The 26,981-nt window shown below is 36.7% G+C and overlaps 1 protein-coding gene across 3 annotated transcripts; it reads left to right on the forward strand.

Moving 5' to 3' along the window:
- Positions 1 to 1,632: 1,632 nt before the first annotated feature.
- On the forward strand, positions 1,633 to 25,396 carry LOC115925997 (ADP-ribosylation factor-like protein 5B). Of its 3 annotated transcripts, XM_030990174.1 has the most exons (8): positions 1,638 to 1,969; positions 3,829 to 3,879; positions 12,578 to 12,638; positions 13,815 to 13,962; positions 17,605 to 17,688; positions 21,586 to 21,737; positions 23,146 to 23,243; positions 24,452 to 25,396. In XM_030990174.1, exons 2-7 carry the CDS (start codon positions 3,834 to 3,836, stop codon positions 23,189 to 23,191), a joined length of 537 nt encoding a protein of 178 aa, XP_030846034.1. In that variant the 5' UTR covers positions 1,638 to 1,969; positions 3,829 to 3,833; the 3' UTR covers positions 23,192 to 23,243; positions 24,452 to 25,396. The 3 variants fall into 3 exon arrangements, with proteins under 3 accessions (XP_030846035.1, XP_030846034.1, XP_030846036.1); XM_030990175.1 differs by lacking the exon at positions 17,605 to 17,688 and having other exon boundaries at positions 1,633 to 1,969; XM_030990176.1 differs by lacking the exons at positions 1,638 to 1,969; positions 3,829 to 3,879; positions 12,578 to 12,638 and adding an exon at positions 13,670 to 13,680.
- The last annotated feature ends 1,585 nt before the right edge of the window (positions 25,397 to 26,981 follow it).

Genomic DNA, 26,981 nt, shown 5'->3' on the forward strand with positions numbered 1-26,981 from the left:
TTTGGGGGGGAGGGGGGGGGGGGGGGGGGGGGGGGGGGGGTGGGGGCACGCCCCTGTGCTATGTCACAACAAATTAAAAACAAATTAACAGAAACAAAATCTTGCCAAAGAATGGAACTAGGCTCGACTAGCACTTGTGCTAACTTCTCGTTCCCATTAACAACTTCACCTAAACATAGTAATATACATATTTACGTATATATCTTTTGTACATTTAATAGTATGCAGATGTATGTCTAAAAAATATCGTTTTAAAACCATTACTGTTCAATCGACATTACTCTTATGTTATGTATACATGTATCAGTATTATTCTTTGCATTGTATGATTGTTCATATGTACTGTCATTATTGTGATGTGTTGTTGTTAATAAATTCAAATTAAATTAATTGGTGAATGAACGAGATAATAAAGTAGTTTACCGAAACTTCTGAAAGTGAGTCTGTCTCCCTCTCTGGCCACGTTGACTTAGAAATAAAACATTCTTTTTATTTCTATGATAGGAAAGGGTATAACCGTATAGCGTACTGACCTCAATATTATTTTTGTTACCTTGCGTGTGATAGTCTTTGTCAGAAGCAAAATAGAATACCGGTAGCAGTATTGTAAAATTAGCTCCTTTATAATATAGGAAAGTATTCTTCTATACTTTTACAATGTTTCTTGGTAGACAACTAGAACGGCCATTCGGTATTTTAATGCAATATCTGATGTTAGCCGTGTAACTGCTCAAAAGTCCAAAGAAAACTACTTGAATTTAATTAATTATTGGAGCTAGCTTTCATGAGTCTTACTTATTTGAAAATCAAATTTAGTAATATAAATGTAATGCCACTCAGTTTTTTTATTGAAATATTGGCCTATAATTCATTAAGCAAGTAAAATAAAAAACGGAAAAAAAGGATGAAAGCGTAAAGCTTACATACGAAAATCCATAATCCTAATTATTATCATCAAAATTGGTGGAGAGTGGAGATGTTTGTAGATTGGCCTACCGACCGGTAGCTTTCAGCACCTTTTATCAGCATTTCCAAGTATAAAAGTGAATCAAGCAAACGAACAAATATTTATACTCTATATATTACACTGACAATCAAAAACAAATTATGGTTCACCTTGCTACCATCGCTGAAGTTACAGTTTCGCCAAATTAAATCAGGGGGGGGGGGGGGGGGGGGGGTTACTCAAATGTTAAGACATACGGGGGTGTGCTGCTCTAATGGGTAATTTTTCACAAAAAATCCCTAAACATGGGTCCCATTTTCAACAAAAATACCCCTAAATATGGGTCCACTTTTTCAATTTTTCCAGGGTTTTTGCCATGCAAACACCCAAAAATGTTGTAAAATGGACTTTACTTTAAAAAAAAAAATCAACCAAAATGACCCTTATAAATGGGTAGGGGTTTCGAGGCTTCAGCGGCAGCTCCCTGTTAAAACCAAATCTGAGTACCTCCCCCGGGATTAAATCAGGGATGTGAGAGTGTCTCATGCAGACATGCACCTCCCTGATTTAAAAAATATATGAGTAGTTACCATGCAAGAATGTTTGTCCACTGGAATTTCCTCAGTGGGTCTTCGTAATGAGACTATTTGAAACCTTTACCATCCTGTAAAAGAAAACGACAACTGTATATCGTAACGCGTACTAGTACTGGATTCGATTAACTGGGTATTGTTCAAACTTCACGGATCGTTGAATCTCATCATCAGTTTATAGTTAATTGTATTCTTTTTGTGACGAGCAGCTGTATGATTAATACTTTCATGTATGAACAAGGGGATGTTTCCTTGACTATAATTTGGTGTAACTCATGGGACGCGAGTTAAAATCAACCATCGGCGCCGACTGAATTGGACAGTGGAAGTGGAATTCAGAATCAGTTTTTTGACTAGATGATACCATTTGGAATTGCAGTTGCAAGTTCGTGTTTCAAGCAATTTTAGCCACGCCAGTGGCATATTGCAAGTAAGTATCACAGTCAACTCCTTCGTGTATATTCAGTATGCTCTCAATTTACTCAATTTCATTGTCCCTCCCTCTCTCTGTATGATTATAGACCTCTGCCTTGTGTAGACCGTATTTTCCGTCTCTTTCGTTCGTTAGCCTCTTATTGGGGTAGGGTCGGCTCTCTCTTTAGAGACGGAAGCCGTTTATACACATATCCTTGCTAACGCCACGGCCAGTTCTGGTCGTAGCGTTTTGCCCCCAAAATCCCCCAAAATGTCATTTTACCTCGAGCATGTTATATTGTAAATTAGGCCTAGGCTATAATAAATCAGTTCCACTTACCAACTTGACTGAAATAATCAGTTTAATAGTCCCTTTTTAGGAAATTATGGGTCAAAATCGAAATCCATTTTGAAAATCTTTTTCAACATGGATTCCGATTTTGACCCATAATTTCCTAAAAAGGGACTATTAAACTGATTATTTCAGTCAAGTTGGTAAGTGGAACTGATTTATTATAGCCTAGGCCTAATTTACAATATAACATGCTCGAGGTAAAATGACATTTTGGGGGATTTTGGGGGCAAAACGCTACGACCAGAACTGGCCGTGGCGTTAGCAAGGACATGTGTATAAACGGCTTCCGTCTCTAAAGAGAGAGCCGACCCTACCCCAATAAGAGGCTAACGAACGAAAGAGACGGAAAATTCGGTCTATGCCTTGTGCAGCTGAGTCTGAAATAAAGTTCTCAATTGAATTGTGTGTTTGTCTGACTCTCACCTCGACACCTGTACCTGCCCACTCTGTTGTCTTTCTCTTTCTCTTCTCTTTCTCTCTATCTAGCTTGGTCATGTTGGTCGAGCAGTCAAATGTGCAAAACCAAAAGACTAAAGTCTGTCACAAAAAAGTAAGACTAGTCTAGTCTAATGTTAAAAACTTAAAAAGACAATTTTGAATTTGCCTGATGAGTGATCATTCATTCTCAGTATTCTGATGGTTGTGAATCAATGATTGAATGAGGTCATCCTAGTTCTACTTCATCGTTCATAGATTTTGAATTTGACAGTCAGAATGGAAAAGAGTGCACTAAAATGACTATGACAATCGGACAAAATAAGTAAATCAATGTACAAAAACATGTACTGTATTGTGGCTGCATTGTTGTTTAATTTTTACAGCGCGTATCAATATCATTCAGTTGGGAATATTTACAATTTTACACCATCGTTATTGTGTAAGTTTCAGTATCAATTAAGTTGTGGCTTTGTCATAGGCTTGGTGATTTATAAAATATGATATTGATATAAAATTATCAAATCTTACTGGACCGGGCATGCATTTCGCTGTCTGCGTCCTGTGTGGCATCTAGACAAAACAGTAGAGGCGCTGGTCCGAGAATGAGGATCGTTCGCATAAACGAGGATATTCTTGTATACGCTGCGCGGACAAAATAAGAATCGTACGTTTTTTCTTCTTCAGCGCTCTGCAGGTTTCTGGTTCCCTCGTAATGAAATACACCCAGTTTACCGTCTACTTTCATGGGTTGTCCATCTCCCTGAGGATTTATCGCTCATACTGTAATGTGAAAGTCTCTGTACAATGTCAATGTAAAACGCATCAAGAAAATCATTGCTTAACCAAGAATTGTCAGGGAAAATTTGGACGATCCTTATTTTTATGGATGCGTCTGTCCGCGTTTACGAAGATGATCCTTGTTTGTGCGGACGATTCTTATTTTCAAACCTTGCAAACTTCTGTACCTTCAACATTTGCTTGAGGAGTCTCTGTGTAACTGTTACTCATTCAACACAAAGAAAAAATGCAGAATAATTGAGAGAGTCTTGTTATTTCCTCTTCTTTTTCCTTCTTTTGTGCAGATGCAATGGGTTATGTCTTCTCCAAGATCTGGAGTCTTTTCAACAATGAAGGTGAGAACTGAGATCTTAAAGGGCTCATTCGTAATGTACATGTACAAGGCATCGTAGAATAAGGGAGTTTACAGATAGCACATGGAGAAGTTCCACTTTGAGCATCTCAGAATAATAACTGCCAAAGTCCTAGATGTGCTTCATCATTCATGAATACCTTTTGTTTGACCTCTTGAAAAGAATACTTCCACCTGCGTATCATAGAATGTACCGTTGGTGCATAAATGAATAATGTTACATAACTTTCATGAGCGCATATCCAGTATTCATCTCTGTGGTTTTACCATTTTGGTACAAATGACCTTTATCTGCCCATGTGATCTGTAAACTCCCTTATTGTAGAATTTATTGACTCTTTGACCCCCTTTCAGAGTATGAGAGTACAAACAAACATAAAAGTATGAATAGCAATGAATGACTTGTGAATACAAGTCTTATACATGTACATTATACATAGATAATGACACAAATCTATACAAACAATAATAGGTCTATAGCGCATATGTAAGTCAGGCCTGATTAAAACCTGATTTAAATCGGGTTTCCCAATTTACATATTTTTACCTGATTTTTTTCTTCTTTTTTTACCCCCCCCCCCCCCCTCATTGCAGCATGAGCTAAATCAAGGATTATTTTTAAAGGATCTAAGATAAAATTACCGGATCCCTTTAACAAACTTCACTTGCTGCCTGTTGAAAAACATGTTGTATCCAAGATACTCATTATTGGCTTTAAAGCACAGAACGGTCTCGCTCTATCCTCTGTATAACTATAAGAAACTCCAGTTACAGTATGTACACTACATTTAAATCATCATGACAACTTCTGGTGGTACACCCTGTAGTAATAATACAAATGGAAACCGATCCTTCATAGCATCAGCTCCTTAGGAACCTGTCTTCTCTTGATATTAATAAACGGGCTTTCATGGGGAATTCAAAACCATTTGGGTTTGTTTGTTTGTTTGTTTTATTTCCGTATAAAAACACATCATGCTTTCAGTACAATAATAACAAATAGAATAATGAATAACAAGATAAAATAAACGGCTGGAAAGCCCATATTCGCTGGTCTTCCATGGGGACCAGAATACAGTAAAACAATACATTAACAACGACAAAGAAAAATGGCAAAACATAAATTCCCAAGCAAAATATAGTAAGAAATTAAATATCCAGGACAGACAGTGTAGAGAAAAGAAACAAGTATTTATAGAAACAGAATTGTGTGAAGTAAACTTACAGATAACTCAAAAGTCTCTTAAATGAAGACAATGTATCACAGTTGCGTAACGCCAATGGTAATACGTTTTACAGTACTGAACTTCTAAAGTCCTCTATATACAAAGGTTCTTTTACAGTAATTTGTCCTGGGTTTAGGAAGGACAAGATTACCAGCGTGTCCACACACAAAACAATTTATCCTGAAACTCTATAACGAAACGTCGTATAAAGAATCATCGTATAAATTTTAGAGTGTCCACACGCAAGAAACGTCGTATAAATAATCATCGTATAAATTCCAGGATGTCCACACACAGAAGAAAGTAATCCTGAAACTCTACAGCGAAATGTCGTATAGGTGCGCAGTTTGCTACTGCGGTCATGAAATGGAAGCGAAAATGAGAGGTCTGGTCTCCTTTCGCTTGAGGTCACGTTAAGCCCTGCCCAGTTAGTTACGCTAGTTACACTCCCCCTGTCCACACACAACATTTTCCGTGATTAGGCGTGATTCTTTATTGAGTTTCAGTTTGAAACGATGCCCAAACCTACGTTTCTTAGACTAGTTTCGTTATACGACGTATCGTTAGTGAGCGTCCACACACACAATTTTCATCGTAAAACTATCGCGAAACGGTATCACTATCGCGAAACAGTATAGCTAATCACGCCTAATCACGGAAAATGTTGTGTGTGGACAGGGGGTAAATTGGCTTTGAAGTGTGTATCTAGTAGCTCTGGGTGTTTACCATATGCTGTCAATCACCAGGATTAGCCTTCAGTTTCATGACCAACAGGCCTTATGTAATGCCCTGCATTTCCACCCATCCCTCCATATGGCAAAGTTATTATCTCACACTTCCCTCACTTGAACCTGAAGACTCTCTGAGAGACTAGGGGGTATTTCTTGATGGGACCACGGGTTTGCTGTGTGCATTACATGTTCTTGTACACCCATTAGGCCATGTAAAATTGATTTCATGTTGATCGTCCCCGCCCGCTTCCTTTTTGGGGGCCGCCTCCTATTTTTTGTTATTTGTTATTTTTTTTTTGTTTTTGTTTTTGAAATTTTTTGAAATTTTTTTTGATTTTTTTTTTTTTTTGAAAGAAAAAAAACATGAAAAACACTGCTAAAATGGCTCTATTTCTGATTTAAAAAAAAAAAATTGTTGGCGGCCATCTTGAAAAAAAATAGCCTCGACTGTCAGGGAAAATGTACCGAGCGGCCATTTTGAGCGGCCATTTTGAAATATCAAATATCAAATAACATGGTACACCCTCCTCCTCTTTTTCAAAAAATCCGGACGATCAACATGTAATCAATTTTACATGGCCTTAATGGTATTTCCACCAAGTCTGAAGCCAGCAAATTATGACCCCCTGCACATGGAAATTGACGACTACAGGTGTATCTCCCTTTAAGACCTATTTTTTTGTTTATTGCAGTAGTGTTGTATTTTTCTGTATTATTTTTATTTTTTTTTACAATGTATGCTATCCAAGTTTGTAATGTAAAGCGCACAGAGAATATGTACTTTAATATGTGCTATAAAAATTCAACATTATAAATTTAACAGATCTCTGCATAGCAAAGCATTCCAAGAATGCTCACTTTTCTGTGTGTTTAGAAGATAGAGAATAAGTATTTTTTTTCTTTTGAATAAAGCTTCACATTCATGTATCTGACTTCTAAATACAGAGATTGAATAGTGACCTTTGTAAATGTGCCTTTTGCCATTCATTTACATTTGTCACATACAACTACATGTACGTCCCAATCTGCACGTTTAAAATAGCTCAAGGCTATCTGTTGTTAGAAATGAGCAGCTCATTCCTAAAATTACATGAAGAATACAACCTATTATGCTTAAAAAGCCCCCCCCCCCCAAAAAAAAAAAAAAAATCTTGTGGAACACTTTAAGACCGCATCTAACAACTTTTCACACCATTATTTAATACTACATCATGCACAAACTGGAAATGGGCTTGAACTCCTTGGAAGTTTGCAGTTACCCTACCGGTATCCTTCATTCCTTATGTACATGTACATGTAGCTAATGGCTGACTAGAAACCTTTCCACAATTCCAAATCCTGTAACAATGCATGAAACAGAAATAGCTATTCTGGTAGAACTGATTTGGGTATCGTAAGAAGTAGTCCAAATTTACGTTTCATTCTGTATGTCGTGCAGATTGATTGTCATTGTATTTAGGCCCAATTGTATGAGAAGTCTTCTTATTTATTTTGTGTACGATAGAGCAGTATCGACTGACCATGTGACTCAACTTGCGTGTACACTCCCACAAGCTATTGTAAACAAATCAAACTGTACAAACTATAATTCAGGTTTTAAAGATTAAATTTGAGTTCTGGTCCCTGTTTCAGAAATTTTGTTATCAATAACAAGTTGCAGTAACTGTTCTAAAAGCTACTGAAATTGTTGCACGTGATTGGCTGTGAGCAAATTTGATACAGAAAATTTGAAATTTGATACCTGTACTTGACTGTTATTGATAACGAGTTTTATGAAACTGAGCTATGAGGCCCTGGTCATGTAATTGCAATGTGAAACAAGATTGGAAAGGTTCATTACCGGTATGAAACACATCGGTGTACTACATGTTACATGTATACTGTAAGGTTTTGGAATCATAAAAAATGATAAGCAATCGGCTCGGTCTTACTAAGAGTCACAATGAATGTGTACATGTATACAGCAGGCCTTAAATTTCAATATTTTTAGGGCAAGGCCACTTTTCTGTAGGGCACATTCCTATATTACAGCACAAATAGGAAGAATTGGAAAGGGCACAAAAAATGTCCAAGGCCAATGAGAGGGGCATTGAGGCCAATCAAAGGGGCATCCACGGCCATGGCCTTGGTGGCCTTGGATTAATTTAAGCCCTGATACAGTTGTATGAGACTACACAAGCATGTTGTATATACTCTTCCACACTATAGAGTAACATAAAAAGAATGAAAAAGCTCACAAATTATTTTTAACCTTTCCAGGAACTTAATCTTCTTTTTACCATAATCTAGAAGTGCTTCTATTTACTTTGGTGAGCATGCACACAGTGTAACTGTAAGGTATTAGCTAAAATGAAGAATATCAGCTAGAGAAGGTTGACTTGCTGAGTAGTGAGTGTTATGGGGACAAAATGAGTGAAAGTAGACAAGGCCAGTATTTGAAATGTGGTTTAATTTGGAAACCTCTTTATTTTAAACATTCAAGGTTCAAGGTTCATTTTATTTCTTTCTTTCACAACATTTTTACATATAATAATAGAACAAAAAACATCATAAGAAAAAAACAATTGAAGTGCAATTTTAAGTCAATATATAATCCAAATGAAAGATGAAGACAATTAAAATTTAATAAAATCCCATGCACTGTATATAAATTTCAATATGATTTCAGAAAGTTTGGCCAAAATTTGAACTTGGGTTCTTGATACATTTTGATTTGCATGCTGTGAATAGAATTGGTTTATGATGTACCGTACACTGAATGATGATTGGGTGTCTTTTAATCAGCCAAGCAATGGATGATATGATTGTCTGGCTCCACCTGCCCAGACCAGCAAACAATGCAAGTGATTGGTACATGTATGATTTCAAACCAGCAGTTATTTGGCTAAAAGCTTGTGCATTGTGCATTTGATTCAACAACAGTATCCACTATCTAGTAGTATATGTAATGAAGATACATGTAAGCGTACTTCTCAATCATAAGAATTTGTGTAATACTTTGTCCAGACTTGTATATTTTTCATACAGTATGTGTACAGAATATCATACTCTAAAATGAAAGAAAGAAAATAATATTCAAAACCACGTCATAAAAGTAAATTCTGATATTAGCATAGTACATTGTACATGTAGTGACTAAAGACAAATTTCTCCTGCGCCAATTGCTCTGTGATAAATACGCTTGGCATCATTTCATCAAAGTTTTTGGGTTAGGGTTGCAATTTATGGGGGTTGGTTTAGGTTTTGGGTTTATGGTATGGTCTACTTTGGTATAGTGTTTGGTCCAGTGTTAAAGTTAAGATTTAAGTGTAGATTAAATGGCTGAGTCAATTGCAGGCCTTAAATTAATCGACGGCCATCGACGGCCAGGCCGTCGATGCCCCTATGACTGGCCGCGGTGCCCTCCCAAAAAAAGATAAATTCACGGCCAAAAAGGCCGTGCCCTTTTTTTCCAACTGGCCGACGTGCCTTTTTTTCCAACTGGACGTGCCCTTTTTTTTTAAATTTGCGCACATAAAACCACCAATTGCGCCCATAATCATCTAAAACTAGACGGCAAGGCGCAAGTGTTTTCCGTGAAAATGCGCCCATAAATTATTAGAACAGTAAAAATACACGAATCACGAACAGTCTGCCGCCCACGAGCTCTCTTCTAGCTTCGTATTTAGTGCTTTAATAAGGCGCAAGTGCCGTGAAAATGCGCCCTTTGTTATTATATAGGCAATGCGCTAGCGCACGTACAATCACGCGATCGCATGATATGCATATGGTGCATGCTGTTGACGCACGCACGTACGTACGTACGTACAAATCGAAGGTCAGGATCAAGAAAACAAATCGTCAAATGGAGAAATAAACAAGCATTCAAATAGTCATTAGAGATCTGTCGAGGTTTGTTTGTAGGTCTAGTTTATTATTTTATCTCAAATAGAATTTAGAATTATCTTATTAATAAGTTAAGAACACCTACGATGTTCTCGATCGTAGTTACTCTCATTTTGCCACCAGCCGACCTCGCTTCAAAAAGCTACCCCGCCAGCTTCCCAAGACGAACGTTTCGAGTCCCGGTAAAATTACGCGCTGCGAATCTCCGAGGGTGCATCGGTTTCGCTGGCAAACTTCCAGCCCGACAGCTTCCCACCAAAAGTGGCGAGAGTGTGTGTGCGAGGAACGATTTTGATTTCGTGAATGCACGTTACGCAACTGAGCTGAGCGTGTCACTTTCAGCTGTCGAATGTCTATAAGGACATTTTTACATCTTATTTCATTAGTTAGGCCTATCTAGACCTTTCTATACAACAGTTAAAAAGATAATTTCTTCAAATTTGCTCCTACTACCGAGAGAGTGGCGGAAGGTTTGTGTGTGAGGTGCGATTTTGATTTGGGATACCCGGCCCGGCCCGGTAAACTTGCCAAGTCCTTCTGACTTTCGTGTTTGTGAAATTGACAATTTATTTATTCATTTGCTCATCAATATTTTTAGTTACTTTAAAATACTGTTTAATGTGCAAGTTTGATGTTCTTAATCAATCTTTCCTGTTCATATTGTTAAGATTAAAAAGTTATTAAATTGATCGTTCGATCTATTCACATTATGAAATTAACATTTGTAGACTCTCTTTGAACTTATGATTAGATAAGGGGGCCTATCTCTTTTTGGAAAATTGCCCCTTGCTCTGGTAAATTCCCGTGGCAAAGGGCAACTTAAAAAAAAAATTGCCCCTTGCTCCTGCATGGCTGCTAAATCTAAGGCTTGCGGGCCGCCGCCTTGTTTGTATGTACCGTAGACCTCTATACATTCTGTGAAGAAGCTGGTGCTAAAAGTCGTGGGAAATTGATCCCGCTCAAGTTTCATAAAATACACATGACATCTAACAAAAATAGAATCAATTTTTTTGGCCTCATACTCGATGCCCTTTTTGTAAAATATTTTGGCCTCGATGCCCTTTTTGTAAAAATATTTTGGCCTTGGTGCCCTTAAAAATATGAGGTACTCGAGGCCAAACTGGCCTTGCCCTAAAAATGACGAAATTTAAGGCCTGCAATTGACATATAGCACTTATTACAGGACCAAGCTTAGTATGGGTTTCAACAGTACATACATGTAGGCTACCTCATGCAAACAAGTACATTGTACATGTATGTGTATTGCTTGAGTGTATAGGAAGAAAACAATCAAATGTGTCATCATTATTGGTACCACATTACTTCCTGAATTCTCCTTAAAGTCATTCAAGTACAATGTAGACCTTTAGAGGTCGTACATGTGTGTTTTTGACACTCCAACCCACACAGGAAGCTCTGCTGGGAAACAACTTTCTTTACCTGTTCCAACCACAGTCTCAAATTCAGACCTTACAATACAGTATTCCTTTGTTGCCCATATGGCCTGCATGCACATACCAACTACAATAAATTGTTCATCAAATTGGCAACAATAATATATTTTCTTTTATGCTACATTGTTCAAATAAAAAGCAATGTCTCAGAAAATATAATTGGGTAGGAATTTTGTTCAAAAGTTGGAAAAAATTGCCAAGTTTGATGGAAAAAATTTGATTTTTCAACCTCTCAATAATTTGCCAATATTTCCCTTTTTTCCCTTTTTGCCCTTTTTTAAAAAGTTCCTATCATCAAACACATTGTATTCATGCAATAAATATGGACATGTAACTTTTTGTGTGCAAATTTTTCCCCTTTTCAGTTTTCATGCATCTGGTATATTTTTTTAAGGCTCTGAATCAAAAGTTACCAGCCAAACTACACAATGTGGAATGCTTACATTACAAGTCTTGAAATAGTTAGAAAGGCCATTACAAGTAATATTTGTGGGGCTTTTTAAGTATATTGAGTTGTATTCTTTATTTCATTTTAGGGATGAGCTGCTAGCTCATTTCTCAAGTAACAAAAGATAGCCTTGGGCTATTTTAAACGTGCAGATCGGGATGTAGTTTTATGGCTGCCTAAATTGGGTCAACCTTTGTTCAATGCAATGCATTGTAAAAGTAGATCCTGAAAGTGTTTGGAGCAAATAGAAGTCTTTTATGATATATTCTATATGAATAACAGAACAGTTTGTATTACACAATGTGTAACAAAGCAATTATTTTAACCATTCACTGCATTTTCTTGAGGTACATGTACCCCAATCTGGAAAATTGAAAGCCTATAAACAGATAAAGTATAAACACTACTGTACTACTGGTTAAAGTGTAAATGTATACCTGTAGGTATTTACAGTGCATACATGTACATGTATTATTAATTTACAAAAATAAAATGGATTGAAAATGTTTGAATTTTATGCCCTATTGTACACTGTAAATCATAATTCCATAAAGATGGGATAAAAATGTTCAAAGTTTTTGCCCTTTTATCACATCCAAAAATGCAATTAGAATTGAATATTGGATGTCTACTAATTATTGATTTGTTCTCTGCAATGAATGGAGGAACATGATAGAGCATAACATATTCTGAGATTGAATGCTTTTTATGTTAGAAAACAAAATGGGTTGGTTGAAGAAGTGCACAGAGAAATGTTAAGGTAATGTACATGTACAGTACATGTACATGAGTAAGTCATAATGTGATATTGGACAACACTCCAATACTCCATGAATTCTCCCTATGGAAGGGTTATCTGTCAGTCAATTGTATATTTGTTCATTTGTTGATACTAACAAATACAATTTTTTCTTTCTTGATTTATTTTTGTTTTCAGAACACAAGGTGATCATAGTAGGCCTGGATAATGCAGGCAAAACAACTATACTCTATCAAATGTAAGTAGTTATTGCATTTCAGTGTTTTCTTTATTGATTTTGTTTGTTTTTAATTATATAAGGATTCATTGAGTATAATATGATCTGCAGTTCGCTAATGCAATTGTCGAGTCAAGAAATTGAGTAGCAAGCATGATGATGATGTATCCGTGTGTTTACAAGGGGATATTAACATGATTGTTGAGTCAGAAGTTGTTAGGGAAAGAAGAAGAAGAAAACATTTAAGAATAGATTAATAGGGAGGGAAAGAGGAGAAGAAAGATGGAGAGGAACTAAAATTGTTATCACAGTGTTTCTGAATACACTGCCTACATGTACATGTATTTTGAAGCGTGTTTGGTAGAACATTGAGTGTTTTATTAAAATTATTCAAATATTCAAATTATTATTCTGGCCTGTCTTTCAATCCTGAAAGTCTAGATGTTTTTGAGAAATTACCCCACTTTTTTGTATGAGTACATGCAAATGCAATAGATACTTCTCATTCAGGCAAGGTAATAAAGCACCCACCTGTCTATAGAGACCCCCTCCCTCTTAAAGATGAAGTTGAGTTCTGGTCATGCGATTGCATTATGAAAGAAACGGTGTGGAATCGACCAGAAAAGGTTTATCATCTAGCGTATAAGAATTTGTGTGTATTGCAAGGTTCTGGAATCATCAAAATGATAAGAAATTTGGCCAAGTCTTGGTAAAGTTACAAACACTGTACACAGAAAGATGTATATGGGACTACACGAACACGTGGCGTAAAAATCCCACCCCCGAGTTTTACGATGTTACATGGCATATTTAGATTATGAAGGCATTTGAGGAGCCATGCTTTTCGGGGAACATGTCTTATCTGATGTTCTTCCACACTTGCATAATAAGAATGATAACGCTCACAAATTATTTTCCACCTCTTCCCAGAACTCAACCTTCTCTTTAAACAGAATTTCTCAATCATGAAATAAAGGAAAAGAAAAAAGATGTTTGTATTAAACCTGTTTATCTTGTATGAAGGCCACCTGCGTAAAGTGCCTACATGATTGTCCATGTACAGGTGTGTGAATTCTGAATTTCATCCTCTCTTATTGAAGCAGTCTATAAGACAGGTGTGACTGTTATATAATCATAATTACATGTACTGTACATGTACATGTATGTTAATGTCTTCTCCTTGATTCTCTTTCTCAGTTTGATGAACGAGGTAGTGCATACGTCACCCACCATCGGTAGCAATGTGGAGGAAGTCACATGGAAAAACATACACTTTTTAATGTGGGACATAGGAGGGCAGGATTCACTACGCACAGCATGGAGCACGTACTATGCAGGCACACAGGTAAGACACAAATTATGATTTGCTTGCATTCTTGAAAGGATACTATATTTGTTTTTACCTGACTGCTAAGAAAGTATTTCATATAATGTACCTTGAATATACCTTTAAGGCCACACCTCGCCATCATGAGGCCCGTCTTCACTATCTCGAGATTGCCAAATATCCAGCTATTTGAACTATCCCGATCGCAAACTATCCAGCTATTTACGTCTTCATTAGAACGAAGTAGCAAATTAGCTGGATAGTTGGTCGGGATAATATCCCAAGATATCTCGGTCTAGTTTGCAAAATATCCCACTATTTCCGAACTAGCGGGATAGTTTGCGACCGTCTTCATTAGACCGAAGTCCGGAGTCAAATATCCCGATCCCATCATGCACAACGATTTCCGGTTCGCACATGCGATCTATACCGCTCAGCGGGCTAGTACAACCACTGACCTCGAGTAAGCACGGAAAACCGCAAACTAGACTGAGATATCTTGGGATATTATCCCGACCAACTATCCAGCTAATTTGCTACTTCGTTCTAATGAAGATGCAAATTAGCTGGATAGTTTGTGATCGGGATAGTTCAAATAGCTGGATATTTGGCAATCTCGAGATAGTGCAGACACGCCTATGGGGATGAAGTTCCAGTAGATAGTGTGGTGTGGCAGGGTTAAGGGGGTCCCATGGAACCCATTTAAAAACCCAGGTTGGATAGTTGGCTTTTGAAGCTGAGGAGTGTGGGAGCATCAATGGCAGTTTGTGGCAGCTTGTTCCATTTGCTAACATACCGTAATGACATATACATGTATGTACTTGTAACTAAGCAGCCAAGGGACCAACTGCTTTACATCGTCTCAGAAGGACTTGGTAATGAGGATTAAAGGGCACTAGCGCATCAAATCAGTTTTGAACTCGGGATCTCCTAGTTACGTGACCCCCTCTACCACTGAATCATCGGGCCTGCCTCTTTCGACCAGGTTTAAGTGGGCAAATTAATTGATTTGTCGAGCATGGAGTATAAATCTTCTAATCTAGTAAAAATTGCCATCATCGTGTAACCCAATAAACGAACAAAAACTATGTTGTCAAGTTCTCACTTTAACTTCATGATGGTATTATTTCATTTGATATTTTTTTGGAGAATGATTCTGGTTAATGTGAGGATAAATCAAAGTTAGGCTGGGATGTATAATTTGCACCTGTACATGTAGGTAGCCTACTGTGCATTCTCCTATTACATTGTAGATACTCTGTCATGAATAATGAAGCACAAGTCCTTTTAAAAAAAAATCCTGCTCATGAGGTTATAAGTTGATGTTAAATCTACTCCAGTGTGATGACTACATATATTTGGGTAATTCCTGAGTAAAGACTTAAATAGTTGAGTGAGATTGTGAAGTGATTTCCAAGCATAATATTGCATCCTTTAATGTCATACCTAGAATCACTTAACAATCTCACTCCACTATTTAAGTCTTTACTCAGAGCCACGAATATGTGTAGGTTCCTTACATGTACATGTACTATTGTATGTAAGTGGGTCCTTGATTTATGGAATTACCCATGGTATTTCCCTTTAGCGCTTCATGTACCGGTACATGTATTCATAACAATAGCACAGACATCAAATGCTCCACGTGTGCATTCCGGTTGTGATTCATCCGGAATGTGTAAACACTAAAACAGTGTTCATATTAAGGTGACTTTCGGTTCTTTTGTGTTCGGGTAAAGTAGTGAATGAGATGGAATTGATGACGTGTTTGTTTTCCTTTTATACATGTGGGGGAATCCCCCATGGTTATACATAATATGGGATTTTCTTTTAGTGTTACTCCATATGTACAGCACAGATTTACAGTATATGCATACCACTGTAGCAGGGAATAATAGTGCCAAGGCTTACACTTGCATGAACTTTTATATTTTATATTTTACACATGTATATAACCCCACTACAGTTGTAGGTTTTGTTTCACTGTATTCTTGAATGATGTAGATGTTCACTCTGTTTAGGCATGAGATATTTATTATTGCTGTCGTTCCGATGCAGGATCCTGCAATGCGTGCTCCAGAACGATCGGCTCAATGACTAGTGACAGGAGTACAAATATTATACAACACTGCGCCAGAACGCGACGGCGTGATAATCGTCCGACTGCAGTAGGATGAATTGATTTATAATTGAGTGAAAGAAAGAAATTTGAAATTTGAAGTACCGGTAGTAAAATACCATGGAAACAAAAAAGAAATTCTTCTTAACATATTCACTGACACATTGCATATTTGCAGACCTGTATAAATGTCATACAGAAAATATGCGTACCTGTACATGTACAGTATGTACCAGTAGGTCCATTATTGTGCATGTATTCACTGTAGGTGAAATACTAAGTTGGTCTCTCCTTAAGTACACACGTACAGTACAGTGTATGAGTACATGTTGTATGAAATATATTACATGTTATTTGAATAGGTAGGCCTTCTCTGTGTATCAATGTTATCCTAGGAATCAGAGTGACTCACTCTAATGTCATTGCTTTTGCATATTTGTTGAGATATAAGATACATATCATTTCAAGGTAAAATATACATGTAGGTCAATTTGTATGGTTGTGTGAAATTATCACTCGTGAACAAGTGTACAATAGTTTGTTTGAGCATCAGTTAAAGGGGAAGTCCACTTTGGCATAAAAAGAAAGAAAGTAAAAACCCATAATAAGTAGAGCAACAAATCCATGGCAGCTCTACAATGTACATGTATAGGAAAATCTAGGTCACCTTGTTAAACTGCTGTGGTTTTTATATAATGACCTACATTTATTGTACTGGTAATTAATACCCTTCACATTTCCGTATCTGATAACACAGTGAATATGTGCAAGGCTTTGGTTGGGCGCAGTTGCCATATATACGTAATTACGTATAAACAATTATTTTAAAGACACAGAGCGGTTTGCTACAGTACTTCTGAACAAGCCTTGAGGGATAAGAAAGTTATGCAGTTTTAAAATTGTACTCATCAAACACTGTGCATCTCTTCCATATGTTGTGTAAATGTGTTGCTATTCTTTTATTCATGAGGCATCTGCCCTTGTAGATTATGTTACTGGACACATTCTTAATATCTACACACACCTCTACATAATAGATCAGAGCAACTGAGAATATTCAAATTCTATATGTAAAACAACTAGAGGGATGCCCTCAAAGTTCATATACATACATGTACTTTACTGTGTATGTGGATGTGCATTATTAAAGATGTCAATTTTTATTTGATTGATTACAATTTTAATTCAAAAGTTCACAACTTTTTGTTTTCTGTCATATCCTGTCATACAATGTACTGTACATTGAGATGTACCTTCCTAAACTTCCCTGATATGTAATTTTGTGTAATTCGTCTGCCGTTTAAAAATTAAACTAACGTCTAGATGGACAACAACAAGAACAACAGACAAAAAATAAATAAATTGTGATTTAAATTTTTAAGGTAGCCTTACAACTGTATGTACTATTGCAAAGACATGAAATAATATTTCTTTTCCATACTTCACCATTATTATTAAATTGCCCTTTGCAAATAAGTTAGTGATTATTGTACCATCCTGTATTCCTGTATAATTGTCTTGACTTGGTTTCCTTGTTTCAGTTTATCATTCTAGTAATTGATAGCACCGACAGAGAAAGGTTGCACATAAGCAAAGCAGAACTCTACCAGATGTTAGCTAATGAGGTAAGATAATAGCAGTCTTTGAAAGTTAAAGGTAAAGACCAGTTTTGGAAACGCCCCCTCTAAAAAATGAAATGGAAGCTCTTATTACCAATCATGTGAAAGAATATGTTTTTACTAATACATGATGATACAAATTTTGCCAGGAAACCGCCTACTAATTGATATATTTGGTAAATTATTATATCTATTTGGACGGGATAGATGTCGCGTAGTCCCATACATCTCTGTACAGTGCTTGTAACTTTACCAAGACTGGGCCAAATTTCTTATCATTTTGATGATTCCAGAACCTTGCAGTACACACTAATACTTATATGCTAGATGATCAACCTTTTTTGATCGATTCCACAACGTTTCTTTCACAATGCAATCGCAAGACCAGAACTGATCTTTACCTTTAATACCTAGGCCTACAATATGTAAAGTGGATTAAGTATAACAGATTTCTACGAAATTTTGAAAGAAACCTTTGGATTTAAAAAGAGTACTTCAAAGAAGTGCTCTGTAAAAAAAACACTGCAGCTGTCAGGCTATTATAGTCAACTCATTACCTTAGTAAGCCTTTTTTGTTGTGGTTGCAGCATATGGGGCTTCATCATAAAGCCCTTAGCACTGCATAATGAATGAATCAATAGAGAATAGAAGTTCCACGTGTATACATGGGGAGTGCCCTCCCTGCTTGTGCTCGATTTGCATGCATGCACGCTCCTAGCTGTGCTGTGATTTGGTATGTGACGTCCACCGTTCATCCACTGGTGACAGCGCTCCCACTACATACCTGAGTGAATATCACTCGTAATGTACATACTGGTATGCAGGTGATTGCAAAATGAACTGGAAAATCAATGCTTTCAAATTTTGATTTATCATTAATCAACCCAAGATTATGGTTTTGTTCTCTCCTATTTCAAGGGGGAAAATGATTATAATTGCACCTGTATTAATTTAATATTCAGCATGTTTATGGCTGTGGTACATTGATTTAATGTCATATCTCCCAAACATATGGTCACCATTTTGATTAAATTTCAGCTCTTCATTTCATCTTCTTTGATCAAAATTTGAGTTAGTGTTTGTATCACATTTTAATGAAAAGTAGAGTTAAGTACAGTACATACATATACTACTTAATGTACATGTACATACACATGGTTATGTTGTTATCGAAAGTAGAGTTATACAGTGCAGTCACATTTTAATTAAAATGTCAATTTCATACTTAATATCTATTGACATCAAAATTGGAACTGTACATTGTACAGCCTTCAAAATGACATAGAACCAATAACATGCAAAAATGATTAGAAAAACAATACTATATAATGTCAATTTTGTGTGCATGTTATTGGTTCTCTGTCATTTTGTTTGCTATACAATGTACAGGTCCAATTTAGATGTCAATAGATAAAGTACAAAATTGACATATAGCCTTGTTTTTGTAATTATTTTTGCATGTCCATGTTATGCACTTGTCAAAAAAGGTTGGCATGATATTTACAATGCTGTTTCATTGTGACAGGTTGTTAATTGAAAAGCTTAAAAGATGAATCACTGTATCATAGACTATTTAGGCCGCGCGAGTCACACCGTGCTTACATGTAAGTGTACATTATGCATAGCCACGGCAATGATTAAGATGTCATTTTGTTCCCTAATAGCTAACCACTACTGCATGTAGATGGGTGGAGGGTTTTATAATGCTCTAATGGTGTCTAGTGCTTTACATGTAGATCAAAGGGTGACCTGAAATTTAATCCAAAGTGCTACCATACCATGACTACCATACCGGTACTCAAAATATTCACTAGAAAGAGAGAAATATCTCACAGCGTTATGTTTTTGTTATCTTTCTGTCTATGCTTCATATTGATTTCCTTTTCACCCCCCCCCCCCCAAGTGTTAGAGATCCTTAATTATGATAGTAAAATAGAACTTGGAATTATACTTGTTGAATATGTCCCTAAATTTGTCAACTCATGATAAGAAATGATATTAAATCTGGATTTATATATAACTTAATAGTTAATATAAAAGAAATACTATCTCTAAGCACTTTACAGATAGGATCCCACCGTGCTTAAGTGTTCGTTATGCATAGACACAGCAATGATAAAGATATTGTTCTGTTCCCTAATAGCTAACCACTTCTAGATGAGTGGAGGGTTTTTATAATGCTCTGATGGTGTCTAGTGCTTTACATGTAGATCAAAGGGTGACCTGAAATTTAATCCTAAGTGCTACCATACCATGACTATCGGTACTCAAATACTCAAAATATTCAGTAGAGAGAGAAATATCTCACAGCGTTATGTTTTGATTGCTATCTTTCTGTCTATCCTTCACATTGATTTCCTTTTTCGCCCCCCCCACCAAAAAAGTGGTAGAGAACTAGAGATCCTTAATTATGATAGCAAAAAAGAACTTGGAATTTAAATTTATGAATATGTCCTTAAATTCTTCCATTCATATTATAATGATATTAAATCTGGATTTGTATAGCACTTAATATTAAAGAAATACCATCTCTAAGCACTTCACAAATTACAAATAGGATCACACTGTGCACAAAGGTAGTACATAATGCATAGCCACGGCAACGATTAAGATGTCATTTTGTTCCCTGATAGCTAACCAAGTACATGTAGATGGGTGGAGGGTTTTATAATGCTCTAATGGTGACTAGTGCATACATGTAGATCAAAGGGTGACCTGAAATTTAATTGTAAGTGCTACTCAAAATATTCACTAGAGAGTAGAGAGAGAAATATCTCACAGCATTATGTTTTGATTAATTAATATCTTTCTGTCTATGATTCACATTTTCTGACCCCCTCCACTCCCCCCCCCCCCAAAGGGAAAATGTTAGAGATCTATCCTTGATAATTCTGATTACAAAGAAAGAAGTCATTGGAATTAAACTTGTTGAATATGTCCTTGAATTTTTCCACTCATGGTATGAAATGATTATAATAAATCTGGATTTATATCGCATCTCTATACTATACCATCTATAAGTACTTTATAGATACAATATAAAGGATAATGTACCAGGTACATGTATTTTGATGTTCTATCTGTGATTTCCATTGAAATGCGGTGTGTCATATTATCTGAAAGGAACATCAAATCAAAGGCCAACCGGAGATAGTTTTGTATAAAGCCTTGAGCACACATAGGTGTGTGTTTGGTAATTACTCGTAATACACATCTTCATTGCACCATGGTTATGTTTGCAATCAGGATTTCGCTGTAGTTCAGGGTTAGGGCAAGGGTTATAAATAGTGTTTGATACAGGGTTCTGAAGTTGGGATTCCAGTAATTGTTTGAAATTGACTGCAGAGCAATTGCCACAGGGGCATGCGCTGTACAACCAAATTAAGAATCTATTCCCGTGTCCAAACACAAAAAAATCATTGTATAGCTATCCCGTTTCGAGATAGACATACAATGAAATTTTGTGTGTGTACGCTTACTAACGATACGTCATAAAACAAAACGCGGGTCTGGGCATCGTCTCGAATCACAAAGAATCACAGAATGTTTTGTGTGTGGATGTATGGTCGAACTAGAACGGTATGCCGTATTAACTGGGCGGGGCTTAACGTGACCGCGCCCAAAAGGAGACCTGACCTGTCATTTCCGCTTCCATGTCATGACCACGGTGCGGTGCAGTAGTAAACTGCGCACTAATACAACGTTTCGCTGTAAAGTTTTGGAATTACTTTTTCTTGTGTGGACGCCATGTTCACTATACAATGATTCATGTGTGTGGATGCCTTGTTTGTTATACAATGATTCTTTATACAACGTGTCTTTATAGAGTTTCAGGATCATTTTTTCTTGTGTGTGTTGACACACTGCATGAAATTAACATTGTACTTTTGTTGCTTTTGATAGGACCTGAGGCATGCTGCGGTTCTCCTCTACGCAAACAAACAAGACCTCAAGGGCTCCATGTCATCGGCGGAAATCTCACAACAGCTCAACCTAACATCAGTCAAAGATCATGCCTGGCATATACAGGCCTGCTGTGCTCTTACAGGAGAGGGGTGAGTAAAACCTGCCTATAGAGGACACCTTTATTTAGGCCACCTGTCTATAGTGACCATGTCTTTAAAAAAAATGACCACTTGTCTGTAGTGGTCACATTTAGCGTACGGTATCAAAGATCATGAGTGGCATATACAGACCTGCTGTGCTCTTCCGGGAGAGGGGTGAGTAAAACATGCCTACAGTGGACCCCTTTTATCAGAATGCCGCTGGTTTATTATAGACATCTGACCATGGGGCCAGTTTGTATGCAGTTCACTACATTTAAACAACAGTTCAGGGACAATGAGAATGCATACCGTAAATCTCTGTGTATAAGGCGCACCTGTGTATAAGGCTGATTTGTGCTTGTGAACTTGTCACAAATAATAGTAACAATGTCGTTTTTAGAAGAATGTGTAAGATCATTAATGTAAATTAAAAACAAAAGAGTACATATGGTACCAGTGGTGCACCTTGTGGTACACCATTTGTTATAGAAAAAAATATTTGAGGAATTATTATTATAAACTACATATTGAGATCTATTAGAAAGATTACTTTCAAACCAAGATGACAGACAAATTTGAGTGTTGTTGTAGTTTCCGAGTGGTGAGTCAACACACTGATTACTGAGCTGGGTGACATTGCCAGGCATAGCGCCATAAATCGAAACTAAAAAAAAAAAAAAAAAAAAAAACTTTTTTTTTCTGTACCTGTGTATAAGGCGCACCCCCGACTTTCACATTTTTTCGGCGGCAAAAAAGTGCGCCTTATACACGGAGATTTACGGTATATCGAGGGTTCAGTGACACAAAGACGTAACTCCATATTTTGCCAAAATGAGTATTTGATATCAAAATGTTCAGAAAAATGTGGGCTTTCCAGGAAAGCCCAAAGACTTAACTCAATCCAACACTCCATTGAAGTCAATGGCTAGTGAAACATAGACTTAACACCCTAAGGCCCAAGTGGACCTCTGTCTTTAAACCACTTTTTCTCAAAAGGGCCAAAATGGAGTTACCGGTACGTCTTTGTGTCACTGATCCCTCGATATATGCATTCTCATTGTCCCTGAACTGTTGTTTAAATGTAGTGAACTGCATACAAACTGGCCCCATGGTCAGATGGTCGATATGTAAATGTACAGGTATTCTGTGCTCTTACTGGAGACTACTGCCGTATTTTATAAGGGTCTTTTTTAGGCAGAATGAGAACACTTTTTTTAAACAAATACCGTTAGTTGCATAAACATGTGTTTGATTGGAGGACGTATGACCCATTCAGACCAACCATCTCTCTGTTTAAGACTGGGCTCTTTTCTTAGATCATCTGAGATATGTCTCAACATTCAGAAACTGTAGATGTACGTTAAATCTTGAATGATAAATGATGCAACTGTATTCTTTCTTTCCCGCCTCCCTGTAGACTATATCAAGGCTTAGAATGGATCGCCAATCAGATCAGAAGATGACGAAGGTTTCTATCCCGTCTGTCACTCTGTCTCTTCAATGTCCTCCATTCTCGTAAGTATGCTGAGAATGTGAACAAGGCCTTAGAGATACAAATGTACATTATACATGTACTTCTAAGGTCCTCTTCACACCACATGACATTATAAATGTCTGAGAAAACGTTGTCCTAGGGGGTGTTTCACAAAGATCGACTTTAAGTTGGACTTAACTATGACAGGCCATTCATGCCACTGGTTGCTCTCACTATTGGTCTCTCAGTTGTGATCTTTAGATAATATTTTTTCGTTCAATAATGACCTATCAAAAAATGTGCATTCTGTAGATTTGTGATCACGATTTATACGTCCCTTCAGAGGCCAATGCCAGTAAATGGTAAGAGCAAACAGTGGCAGTAACGGTCTGCCATAGTGAAGTCCAACTTAAAGTCAATGTTAGTCTTTGTGAAACACCCCCAGTAGATACTACTTGTTCTGTACATTGTACGTTGATTGTGTACTTGCAGATTTGTATGTTAATATACTTGGCTACCGTAACTACACTATTTGGCCATAGAGGGCAGCACAGGCCACGGGTATTTGGCAAAGGCACTTCTGGTTCTCATACAAAACCAATAGGTTGAAAACAGGAAATTCTGATGAAAATTGTAGTTTCGGATCCAATAAAATATAAGCAACAGATTGTGATGGTGCTTAGACAGATCTAACCAAATCATTGGGGGAATTAGCTCATGAAACCTGAACAATCGTTTAGTAAGATAAGGAATTAGTTGATACTGCTGTATATTATCTTTCCCAGTATCATATCTGCGTATGTGCTGACCTGCCCAGTGTGGGATGAAGGTCGCCATCTCCTGTCGAACATTTTTTTTGCAGTAGGGTCACGTGAAAATGATATTAGAAAATGTTCACTCCCATAAGGCGTAAAAAAAGAAAATGATGTTGTATTGACCTTTGCGACCAACACAAAAATCTTGAAATCTACGGTCGGCTTTATAGGAAAGTTTTTTAGAAAATAAATGTTTAATGAATAAAAAATATGTATTAAAGCATTCAAAACTGAGAAATATCAGCCCAAAGAGGGAGGGGGAAAAAATTCAAATTGACCGACCCATGTTTTGGCACCTAAAGGGCAATACGAAATCTTTTTTTCCCCCAGACTTTACCGGTAGTTCCTTTTGTTCGTAAATTCAGTCTAGAATAACTGATGTTAATCCCTTTTTTAATAATTTCTACACCTTCCTTTTTATCTTATCTCTACAGAGTCTCTTTTTGATATCCTAGAAGTAGCTAGCAGAAGAGCCTTTCGTAGTTCTACTCAAACTCTTGTCAGTGGTAACAGGCCAGCAAGTATCCAGCTCTCCGGCAAACTTGAAAAGTCTCCATAAGCCCCCGATTCTGATGGATGTATTGCCAAGTACAGTAATGTAAGAACAGGGTTGTGTACATGTACATAAAAGCCAAGAATGGTCAACCAACACTTTGCGCACGAAGTGATCTTAAGAGCAACAGATCATCACTTATTACATAGGAAAGCACATGAGCTACTCCTCTAACGACAGAATGTGTTATACTGAATCCTGTTCACACTGTTTTAATATTGAGTGTCTACATACTGACTGTCTTTGAACACATTGCCCTACCATAGTGAACACACCACAAAAGGGGCTAAGCACTACTCAAGGAGTACTTCATAGCATTATGGGAACTCACCTCACAGTTGCTCGCCACTGTTTGTTGTAACACACACGGAGACCCAATGACCCATCTCTGGAATAGTGTTTGAAATCTGTGAGTGCAAAAAGGACTCGTATGCCATCTTCTGAACATGGAGTATGTAACACTGTAATGACTTTTAGGTGTATCTGCAGAGAATGCTGTTGTACTTGCAAAATGACCATTTAACCTTCCAATGATATTATGTGAATGCGAAAAGGACTTGTATGCCATTTTCTGAGTGAGGAGTTCTGTAACGGATCATGTGTGTCAATTGCTGCACAAAATATTGAAATGGTAGCAGTGATCATTTAACCTTCATATGATCATGATTGAGTATGCGATTGCAAAAAAAAAGGAGTTATGAATGGTCATGTATTAAAGCATGGAGTGGAATGTTGTAATGAACTACACAATGTACATGCCACTTTGAATGCAAAATGTGAAATGTTTAAATACTTAGAATTGATCATTTATTTAACCTCACAGTTATCATCATTGATTACATGTACGTGTATATGAATGCAAGAATAATACTATGAACACAGAGTGGGAATTTGTACTGAATTTCGTTGCACATAAAGATTGAAATGTTCCTGAGCAGTGATCATTTAACCTCCACACTACCATTACCGTGATATATGACATGAGTTTTGCAGAAAGGGCACATTAATGGTTTAATGAGCATGGAGTTGAAACCCTGTATTGAATTCTGTGTGCCATTTTTACACAAAATTAGTAAAATGTTATGTAAAAATGATCATATAACCTCCACATTACCATGTCATATTTTGTGAACTTAAGAAGGACCTTCTCATCACTGCAATGAATTCTCTTGTGTCATTTTTGCACACAAAGATTGAAATTCTGTTGAGAAGTGATCATTTAACCTCCGATTCATCATACTGGAGTTTGCGAGTGCTAAAAAGGACCCATGTTTGCATACAAGGTGAAAGGTCAATTGAAAGGTCATTGATCTGAGATACTACATGTACATTTGTATGACATCACTTTGGTACTTTACATTTTTATATGAAAAAAATACATGTAGCGACGCAATGGGATTTTAACAGAAAGACATTTTAATGTTTTAATTTAGTGAAAAGTGTTTTTTTTTAAACAGGGGGCAGGTGTGGAATGTGATGGTTTGAAATATATTATTTTTCTTCAAATTTTACTTAACGCTCAAAGGTTGTACATGTCTGTATTGCATTGATTTTTGTTCAGTGCCATATATAGTCAACGGTAACATACAATATGTTATTTACATGATGAATACTTTGTATTGAGCATCGCAAAACATATTCAAAGATTAAAAAAGTCAAGCAGTGCGCGTGCTCACATGGATCACTTATTTGTATCTACATGTATTTGACACCATGCAGTATGATATGCAAATATTTTGTCTGCATTTTAAATTAAGAGATTTTAAGCAAATTGCAAAGTTTGTGATTTTTTGTTGTGTTTTTAAATTATTATTGAAAGCAGGATAATCCATTTTGCATTCTATGCATGTACATTTCATCTGTTTGGAGCCAGAAGGGTGTTAAGCCTATGTAAAACTATCTAATTTACGCCTTTTTGCGCTCAATGGACGATTTCATTCGTAGATACTTATTCTTTTATTTTTCCAATTTCTATCTATTTAAATGTATGTATTATTACTCTAGTGTCTTTTGTGTATATTATTGTATCATAAACTATAGTTGAATCGCGCCAGGTATATAAAATGAGCAGAGACATACTGTTGATTTCGAAATTTTTCACGGACAAATTCAGAGTATGACAAGGGTGCCTTGAGTATGTGCAGCGCATCTAGAGGCTGTTCAGTTCACACTGGCATGTTTCAAAGTTAAGTCTGTACAGGAACATTCTTTTTGATTTGATGTGAACACTCTTTATGTTAAGTGGCGTCTTGAAACCATGTGGATATACAGTATTTTTTTTCTTGCTTAAAAAAAAGAGAAGTCAATCCAATCCAAAAGTTATTTGGTATCAAGCATTTTCTTCCAGATAAACGGCGGCATTAAAAAAAAATATTCACATAAAATGTAGGTGACATTTCTGTATCTTATAA

The sequence above is a fragment of the Strongylocentrotus purpuratus genome, unplaced genomic scaffold (assembly GCF_000002235.5).
Source record: "Strongylocentrotus purpuratus isolate Spur 01 unplaced genomic scaffold, Spur_5.0 spur5_scaffold_19, whole genome shotgun sequence".
Lineage (NCBI taxonomy): Eukaryota > Metazoa > Echinodermata > Echinoidea > Camarodonta > Strongylocentrotidae > Strongylocentrotus > Strongylocentrotus purpuratus.